General features: G+C 36.1%; 1 protein-coding gene across 2 annotated transcripts in view; it reads left to right on the top strand.

Moving 5' to 3' along the window:
- Positions 1–7,059, top strand: part of LOC103716668 (SH3 domain-containing protein 2-like) — an 11,800-nt gene extending 4,741 nt beyond the window's left edge. Inside the window, exons 8-11 of one of the 2 annotated variants that reach the window (XM_039126946.1) lie at positions 1–32; positions 203–436; positions 4,310–4,384; positions 6,519–7,059. The exon at positions 1–32 is cut by the window's left edge and continues 364 nt beyond it. In XM_039126946.1, coding sequence (XP_038982874.1) covers positions 1–32; positions 203–436; positions 4,310–4,384; positions 6,519–6,644 — 467 coding nt within the window. In that variant the 3' untranslated portion in view covers positions 6,645–7,059. The remainder of the gene's footprint in view (positions 33–202; positions 437–4,309; positions 4,385–6,518) is intronic. The other variant, XM_039126947.1, reaches the window with a different exon arrangement.
- The last annotated feature ends 3,440 nt before the right edge of the window (positions 7,060–10,499 follow it).

Raw genomic sequence — 10,499 nt, 5'->3', positions numbered from 1 at the left:
ATGGTCGGACTACTACATATTTTGTTGCAGAAGTAAGTCCTTCCACCTAAGTTATTCATTATTACTGTTGAGACTTATTTACAATGACTTGCATATGACGAAGTTCCAAAAGAATCATATGTCCTCTAGTCTTTTATAACATTTAGGCCAAAGAACACAAATCATGGACTTACACTCTTTATATTGTGCTATGTTGTCTTAGATGGTTCAAGAAAAGCAGCATAATGAGTCCATGTTACAGTCAAAAACAACCAAGACTAAGATACATTCTCAAACTGTAAATGAAGATCAAAAGTCAAGTCAATCTGCTGGTCTCTTACAGTCAACAGAAACTGAGATTAATGTGCATTCTCAAACTAGAAATGAAGATCCCAAGTCAAGTCGATCTGCTGACGTCCCAGCAAATGGTCGGACTACTACATATTTTATTGCAGAAGTAAGGCCTTTCACCTAAGTTATTCATTATTACTGTTAAGACTTATTTACCATGACTCAAATATGATGAAGTTCCAAAATCATCATATGTTCTGTAGTCCTTTATATCAGTCACACAAATCATGGACTTGCACTCTTTACATTGCGCTACAACATATATTGTGATTGTATTTTGCCAAATTGCACTTTTGTATAACTTTGGATAAAGTAATGATCCTTTGAAATGTTAATAAACATGCCAGAGTTGTTATCAGTTACAGTGACTTCAAATTATATTTTTATTCTTTTTGGACAGGTAAATGTTGTTATCTTATGACGTTCTAAAGTATAATGAATCGATGTTAATTGTTTATCTTGTTTTTTTTGACTTGATATAATATTGAATGATAGATTTGGCACTACTTTACACTAATCCTAATGGGAGATGCACACAATATCCTCTTAAGTCAAGGTGAGGGAGTGTTTTTTTAACAGTAAAATAAAAGATTCTAAAAAAGGGGATTCTAAAAGTTTTCAGATGATTGACCATTACTTTAAAATCTACATGCACCCACCGAGGCCACTTTCCTACAACCACCTCACTCTTTTTAGTCCTCACCCCCAATCCCCCTTCTTTCTATGTGTTGGATAGGCCCTTTGCTTGTGCAAACACCAAATTACCGAGCTGGGAAAATAAGATCAGCCATTTTATGAATCTGGTTAGTCTTGAGGTAAGTATGTTAGCATACGTTAAAATGCTAATTCATCACACGGGAAGTGTACTACCAATTGACAAAGAGGGACCCACATGTTTCTTGGTTATAAACTTCCCAAGGAAATAAGATTAGAAAGTTGTACAAGATAGAGCTTGCCTCGAGCTTTGTCATTCATTTATAAAGATTGATATCTAAATAAGGACCATAGTACCATATGACACTTAGATTTATATTATTATGACAAATGGATTGCATTGTTCCGAGTTGTGCGCTATCTGAATTCTCTGCACCAAGTACTTGCATATTTTCAATCGATGAAGATCCCTGCTGCAAAATTTAGGATAGGGCTATTTTATCTCTGGAAGAAAAGCATGTATTCAAAGTTCGTCGAACCAATACTGGGTGTCGTACTGGTTGGCAACTAGTAGGGCACATGATATGGATTTGCATATCGCTCATTTATTCGGTATGCGATTTTCTTTATTTTTTTATCTTTTCAATTTTTTTGTTTTTCACTTTTTGTCAATGTTTTTTTGTTTCCGCTTATGATTTTGATGATTGTGGTTGTTTAATTTGTAATTTGACAATATTTTGAGGTCTTTTTTGGCCATGAAATGGAATTGAAGTACAATTAAAGTATTTATAAGTGAATATACATATAATACATACATAAGATTTAATGTGCTTGAAGTACAAAATATGTATTGACATGATCTCCTCTCATTTTGGCATGATCTCCCCCCATTTTCTCCATTTTTTGCCGATTTTCAGCATGAGAAGAGAAAAAAGAGAAGAGGGAAGGGCAGAAGGCCATTTACCTATTTTGGCTTTGATCTAGGCTGAAATCCATGAAATCTGTCCTCTTTCCTCGATTTCTTTTTTGAGTTAAAAAAAATATAAGAGGAGAGGCAAAAGTGTAGGAGACCTTCTATGCCTCCCTCTTAATTATTAAAGGGGGAGAGAGGGCCGAACTGCCCTAAACCGAGCGGTCAGGACTGTGTTCCAAACCGAAGGGCTGTATCGTCCTAGTTCAGGGGCTGTACAGTTCGGTTCGGGGTAGTATGGCCTTCCATGATCATATTTGACATAGAAACTCTTAACATTTTCTTGAGGTTTGAAATCAGATAGATTAATCAAAACCAAGATTTTAATATGGAAGATCGGGCTCCTTGGTCATAATTTGTGTTGTTTTCAATGATAGACTGCTAGCATATTATACTAAATCTAAGACAATTGTGAGAATTATTCACATATATTGTCTATAAGATATTTGACGACATTTGATGAGAGTATCTCTTAAATAATGCCCTGGGGATTTTTTTTGCAACAGATGGTCATCCGGATAGTTTAAATTATGGTAATGAAGATTGGGTTGATCTTTTATCAATTGGGATTTCTGTAAGAGTTCCATGACACAGTTGCAAAAGCTGATTGTGTGGAATGTAATCAGTATGAATAGTGTATTATATAGTCAGATGCCTGAGCACTTATTGTTTGTTACTACGACAACATGTCGGGTAATGCTTTCTTTATTGAAGATTTGGAAAAAGGAGATGAGGAGCAAGAAGTGTGAAAGATCATGGCCATAGAACAGTTATTTGGGATGCCAAAGAATAATTATGTACCCCTTGTATATTTGGAATACCTTAAACTCGTGTCCACCTTGGGAGGAAAAAAGGTCCTATGATGGGTGACTAATTCTTTAGGACCTTGCTCCCGAACTAAGCATATATCTGATGCTGCAGCTTGGCGATCATTTCATGTCATGCCTAACATCCAAATGCCCCATAATCATGGGCCAGAATTTTTACAAGTCTAGTACTAGGGATTTTTTCTCTATATGTAGTACTAATCAGAGGAAGCTGGTTAAAATCATTCTAGCAGACATTATTGGTCATGGTCGGATACTCGTTGAGGGACTACAGATTTTCAAAATTGTGGAAAAACTATGCTCCTGCAAGATTGTTGGAGGGAAGAGTTATGCTGCAGCTGCTCGAGGATGTCGTCTCTTTTTTTTGTAGTAGCTAGGGAAGAGCTCTTAAATACATCTAAAGTATGTACATCCAAGAATATCGTCATTCAAAAGGTAAAATAAAGGAGGTGGAAATTGGTAAGCGAGAATAAGAGGTGCAAGGAGGAAGCTAAGTTGGCCATATAGTTTGCAAGTTGATTTCCTTCTCACAAAATATGAGAGGTATGGGAATAAGCAAAGGACTATTGATTAGGTACAGTATCGGTGTTATACCATTCTGACAAGAAAGTGGGTCCAATATGGGTGTAGGGTATAGGTTCTCTCTTAAACTATCCATACCAACCTACCAATTGTGTATCGACAATCAGGACGGTAAGGATGGATTGGTATGCATTTTTCATTTTTTCTTGCATTCTTGTTGATATTGAGTTAGTCCCTAGCATTTCAGACTATGAGACCTGTGCGAGCATGTGTTTAATCCCACATCAGCTATTGACTAGGTAGATCTTGGATACTTATACAGGGCCAAAAAATCTAAATAACACCTTTTGGCTATCATTTTTGGATGAGGTCCTGGGTGATTGTAAATGGCATTAGAGCATACCTAGCCCATAGACCATGTGGACTAGTGGACACTACAACAGGAGCCCATTTGAGATGACCATAAGTTGATCGTGCTGCTTGTGATTAGATTTGCAGTACTTGTGATTAGATTTGAATGGATTTGGATTCTTAGCCTGGCAAGGACACAATGGCCTAAACAGGAGAAGTATGTGCGACCCATGCAAGCATGCACTTAGTCCCACATCGGCTATGCATTGGGTATTTATATAGAGGCAAGGAATCCAAATAACACCTTCTGACTAGCTTTTTTGGGTGAGGTCGTGAATTGTTACACAATCCATGCCAACACATACAAGTACCGTACCAATCCTATTCAAAGATTGGTATGGGACTTAGTATCGGTTTTATAACCCTTGACTTGAAAAGATAATAATTTTGGAATCAGCAATACGATATATATCGAGGTGTTGGTTGTGTTGAGATACCATAAGGTCAAATTGAGATGCTGGTGAAATTCTTGCTTAATGTTAAGAATTCAAGTTCTACATGGATCACAATGCCATGAAAATATTTATTGATGTAGTTAATAGATTATTTTAGTAATTTATCTCATCTGTTATTCTTAAGATTGTTTATCATGCAGGTTATTCACCCATTTGATGCTCAAGCAAATGGGGAGCTAAGTCTCTCTGTTGGTGATTATGTTGTGGTCCGCCAGGTACATGTTCAACAAATAGAATTATTTTAGTGCATCATGTGCATTGCACATTTTATCAGGTCACTGTTTAGATTTATATAGTTGTCCATGTGCTCTGAGTTTCTTTTTCAGCCTATAATCACGCTTTATATTTTTTTATACATTGTGTAAATTTGTGTTTGTTATATCAGATGTTAATAAGTTGTAAAAGTTTGTTCAAGAGACAAGCTTTATTTGAACAATTGAGATCCAATTGACCCGAATTCTTAATTCATAAGTAAGATCTGGCAGTTGAAAGAGAAGTTGAAAAAAAAAAAGGAACCATGTATGCAGATTTAATCCTTGTTCTGAAAAAATTGGGCATTAGTTGTGAAGTTGCAAAGGCATAATTTTGCTCTAAAAATTATTAGAACCGATCATATTTTGTTATAATTGAACATATCACCGTAACCATAGTCAATAGACTGTGTCCTAGATTTATATTCCTATTTCATTCTCATATGGAAGCAGAGCCTTACCCTCAATGTTCTCAAAAATTGATGAATGGTACCATGGTCCGTAAAGCTGACCCATACAGATGGGGTAAAGTGTCGTTAACTAGGTGAAGGAGATGACCTTCCTTCAAACATACATGGCAAGGCAATGTTTCCAAGAATTTATCAGTTTGGAGACTTTAATTATGACATTTTGTTCTTCCTTCCCACTTCAACAACTTATGATTGGAAAATGCCTATTTTAGTCAAATTCATTGTTTGGCACCAGTGCTTACATTGCCTGATTGAGTATCATTCTTCATCTCCGCCATCACTTGCTGTGAGTATGTTCTCCCCTTAAGCATCTCCACAAGTTGGAACCCATACAGTTCATTTTGGGATCAAACTATGATCTGCAGAGGTTGGATTGTCCTCTCTCCCTCCTTCCCTCCCTCTCTCTCTCTCTTATGTGAGCTTCAAATCCGAGGAATGAGGATTACAAAACAAAGAGTTAAGAATTCTTATCTGTAGAAAGTGTGCACATACAAGTCCAGTAATTAGGAAAAAATTGATTCTCTGGAGCTAAAAAATTGCCTGTCGGGAAACTCTAGAGCCAGTCACTGCGAAAGGAAATCCGACTTGTCATGTTTGCAAATTAGCCCATGGACAACAGAGAATCCTCCGAGATACTCCTATAGTTGAAACAAGCCCCATATTTAGGCAAAAAATTATATTTTTTAATATAGGAAAATAAATTTATATGTGATTCACAACATATAAGCTAAGAACAAAATTGATATGTTTTCATACTTTTTAATTGTTATCCATCTCACTTTGATCAGAATTTTACTGGTTTCTGAAAAGGCTCTGTTATCTTTTAATATTCTTGAACCAATTTCCATTTCATCAGCTAATAAAGAGTCATTTTTAACTCATGCATCTCCTCCTGTACCATTAGTAATGGCAGACTTTCTGTGCTTTTTTTTTTTTTAATCTTTCTAATAAGCAAACGGTTACAATTTCACCACATTTCACTATGATAATAAAATGGTACAATGAAATATGGCTGTGCGGGAAAGATATTCATAAAAGAGGGGGTAAGGGAGGAGAAAATTAGGAAACAAAGAGAGAAGGAAGAAGAAGAGGGGAGCATTGAAACCAGCAAGCAAACTGAACAGCGGAGCCCCAAGAACATACGAAAAAGCTTCTATGCACTCATTAAATCACTTGTTTTACAACTCCAAAGTACTTACTGCCTACAAATGGTCATTTTTTTCCTTTCCGCAAAGGCTCATTTATGACATGTTGCTGACCTGCTTTGAGGTTCTGAACTTAATCAGGCATCCATATGCGACAGTGAAACAAATGCACTTGTGAAAAACTATACACTGACATCAATATGTTACCATGTTGGTTTATAAGATAATTTCTTGTAAAATGGCTGAAAACTTATTTGCACAAAACACAAGGATAAATTTCTTACTGTTAAGCTTACAAGGGGTGCAACTGATGCTTCGACATTGATTTTCCTGTCGAGCTTCTTTCAGATTTTAGTTTTCTTTGTTCCTAGCATTAACTACTTCACAAACAAACGTGGAAAAATGTAGACCAGGTCATTCATTCCTAAAGTGGCTATTGTAGCCATTGGAAATTTTTCTCTAATTTCTGTCGTGCATCTATAGGTAGCGCCTAATGGATGGTCTGAAGGTGAATGTAAGGGAAAGGCTGGCTGGTTCCCCTCCGCCTATATAGAATGGCGGGACAAAGCCCCGGCGAGCAAGGTGATAGAGCCGTCGATGTTATCATGATCTTTACTATGCATATTGAAATTATTGTGCAGGTATTTTGTGATTGTCCTCAACTCCTCATCCCCAGTTTTCTCCAATCCTGCCTAATTTTCCGCACGAAATTACTTCATCCTTCTTCCTACTTCTATTTTGTAATTACTTCATCCTTCTTCCTACTTCTATTTTGTAATTCTTGTCCGTTGTGTATGTCAGAGTCCGAGTTTTTGTCTTCTTTTCTTGAGTTGTATATGGAATATGATTGTGTCCATAATAGTTGTATAAATTAGGTGATGCTTGGAGAATTGAATGATTTGAACTTGATAGTCGTATTGTCTGTTATGGTAGCCAACTTTGGCCTTGTGGAGTACGTTAAAATGTCAATCTAACTGGTTTGAATTAGATTAATACATTGGTGTTGTGATTGGTGGTTGGATTTGGATTGGATACTGTTTTTGTCACCCAAGACTGCTTCATCACCGCTTATTTTTTTGCGCATGGATGATACTTCCCTAGTCCTTCTAACAGCCTCATTGCTGATGGATCTTTATTAGATCTTGTGTTGGCTCTATTCATTCTGTCTCAAAAATCTGCACTCTACCCCTGCAGTGTCCGTTAGAGCTTGACTAGCTGTCCCTCTGGGGCTTACTGCCATTTAGACCTGTTCGTTCAGCCGAGCAAACTAGAAAGATGTCAAACCAAATTTCTTGTCAGAGATGGCAAAGTTAGTGAGCTGGTTAAAATGCATGGAGTGAGTGTGAAAAGCTTCATGAGGGGAGTTCTTTGGCCTCGAAGATCCTTTTGTTGCATTCTCCCTAAAGATGCCAGATGCAAGCCGAGAAAGAAACTCTACTGATAGCACTAACTTGACTTCTCTCCTTGAAAACCTGTCCAAGCTGTACAACATTTTGCCACCTACAAAACTGAAAAAAGGCAAGAAGGAAGGGATGTCTCAAACCTTCAATTAATGGCCGTCTAATGTGGTTGCAACTCCGCATCCTTGTCATGTATTGACTATGCAACTTAAGTACTAGCATGTTGATTGATTACGGCCACAGCAAATAATGTGATCACATTATTTCAGTTGTTTCAAAGAATCAAACAATCCTTCAATCGGATATGTTGCACATGAGGGGATCATTATCACTACAAAGAGTTTTGTGTCGCGTTGGGGATTGATCTAGCTAAGATAATGCCCATTCGATGCCCAATCCATTTTAACAACAAACCCTACCACTTAACTCACAATCCAACCCAAATTCAAAAAGGTTAGGTGGGTTTGAGTTGACTAATTCTGTTAATATGTAAGCTAAGTTGGTTTGTGCATGCAATTTTAGAAATTTGGTTTAGGTGTTGGTCTGCTCACTTTGAGAACCTTAGAAATTAATATGGACTCATCATGGATTAGGCCAATTTAGTTAGTTTAATATAGAAATTTGGTTTCAGTTTTTGATTGGCTTTTTCGAAGGGAAATACCTTATTTTACTCGTTTTTTTTATAAAAATTAGATCCAAAAATAACTCATGCTCTCAACCCGAACCCAAACCAACTTGAAATGAAGATGACATTTTCCAGCTCAAGCTCAACCAAGATCATGTTTATATTGGCCGAGGTAATCCAGATTATGGCTTGGTTGGCTTGGATCATGGCTAGCATGGCCATAGTTTCAAGCCCTAGATAAAATAATAAATGCATGGCCAATATATTAAGTTTGTATCCCTATCCAATTATCCAACTTCGCTTCCAGGGAAGAAATAAGTTTTCTTTTTGTATTATAGTTGTACCTTGTTATTATGCCTTGGAAGTGTGTTTCAAATAAAGTTTTCAACTCTCATTGCCTCATAAAACTAGCGTGCTCCTTTCACGTTTAGTTTAAGGTTAATGTGGCAAAGACTGTTTTTGCCCAAGAATTCAGTGGGCACTTTATCATAAAGCTAAAATTCACATTTTGAAAGGTACACCAAGTTATTTTTTAGGGTGATTCCAATAGTAATTTTACCATTTATTACAGATAAAGTAATTTAAAAATAAGTCACTGCATTTATTTTGGACAAACTTTGCAATTAAATAGGGCCTAATTAGTCAGCTTGTAATTGTTTCCCAACACTACCTAATTGATGAGATAAGCTTTGAATTGTCATTTTAAGCATCCACCTCTATAATTTCCATGCATAAACAATTATAAAATGTGTTGTATTGCAAAAGTCAGGATCAATGATGCCATGCTTACTGTTAAAGACAACCAAAATGAAGTCTTAAAGAACCTTAATGAGATATGGAATTGAAACATTTTCTTTTTGAAAAAAAGATTGCTTGCATGGTAATAAGGTCTTAGGGATATTAGAAATCCTTGAAAATCTTTTGAGATACATACAATGATCAAGATCTATGATAATTAAGTAAATAACCTAACAATATTTTGCAAAAGCAAAAAAGCACATCAATTTTATTCCTTTTAAAAACAATCATCTTTACATTGTTCACAAAAAAAATATATCGCAGAGAAATTTATTTTGAACTTAATCGGACTACATTGCCGGTACTTTAAAAAGTGCAAACACTATAAACGTCAATATACAAATTGATGCACATATGAAAATGTTCTAATATCAGTCACCAGGATATAAACTGAAGTCCAAAATGCTACATTTTTGCAAGAACAAAAATAAAATAAGCCAAGATAAAGTTAAACAAAATTGTTGTATCATCAAGATGCTATGAAGAAAATGTGAGAATAAAAGTAGGGTTACGAATGGGTCAAGTCAACTTGAGAGCTAACTTGGACCTAACCTGATTAGATTAGATCTAATTCATATTTGAAGACCTGTCTTGGGTGGGTTCAAAAGTTGAACATGAAATACATTCTAGATCATGTCTGGATCATGTATTTTTCAATCAAACCCGGCCCAACATGGATCATGTATTTTTCAATCAAACTCGACCTGACCTAGCAAGTATGTTATTGGGTCAAATTTGGAACAACAAAAAATGGGCTTGACCTTACCCAAACCCGATGTGGCCCAATTAAAAAACTGAACCGTGCAAGTTCCTTCTCCTATATTCTAAATATATTTTTCAATTTATTAAATGATCTCAATTAAAGTAATTTCTCTTTTTTTCATCTCAACATCTACATTTCCTCTCATGTATCTTCACTTAATTATATTTAAATATTTATATTCATTATTTTTAGGTGGATTCTTGTCTATAATACCCTCAAGTATATCAATAATATACATTTTAAATATCATAGTTTGTAAGCTTAAGATGGGATAAAATAAAAAATTTTGAATAACAAATTTACGTTTAAGTTTGATCCAGTCTGACCTAATCTGATCGGCTAATAGTGTGGGTTCAGATCCAAACTCATCATCTAAATATGAAATTAGGTCAGATTTGGATCAAGCATTCCTAGATCCGCCCTGACATCCCCTTAAAAAGAAGTAATTAAACCACTCTTTCCTTATTAGTTTTGTTGTTCAGGAAGGATTAAATTACATAAATTTCACTATTATATCTTATTTTGCTTTTAATGCAACATGAAAGACATAGAGTTGGTAAAGTCTACACTTCATTTTCTTGCTTCCGAAGTAAACCACCAGCTTTCGCAATATCACAGCCCTGCAAAAGATACTGCATGAATCGTATCTCATTTGTTTCTAAAAGTGCAGTGTTCCGTATAGCATTGGCTCAGGATTGTACTTTAATTAGCAAACAGTATATACCGTATTCGGCAGGCGTTACGTCACCGAGGCACACCGACTCCGTCGCGCGGTCCCTCGGGCAAATCCAACCCGCACGTGCCGATGGAAAAAGATTCCAAGGTCGGCTACACGTGTGAGGCGTCGCGTTGTCAGTGGGACAGCATCCCCCATCTCT

This window comes from Phoenix dactylifera, chromosome 5, assembly GCF_009389715.1.
Source record: "Phoenix dactylifera cultivar Barhee BC4 chromosome 5, palm_55x_up_171113_PBpolish2nd_filt_p, whole genome shotgun sequence".
NCBI classification, from domain to species: Eukaryota; Viridiplantae; Streptophyta; class Magnoliopsida; order Arecales; family Arecaceae; genus Phoenix; species Phoenix dactylifera.
The sequence above is the reverse complement of the archived record's forward strand: the minus strand, read 5'-3'. Positions and strand labels throughout refer to the sequence as shown.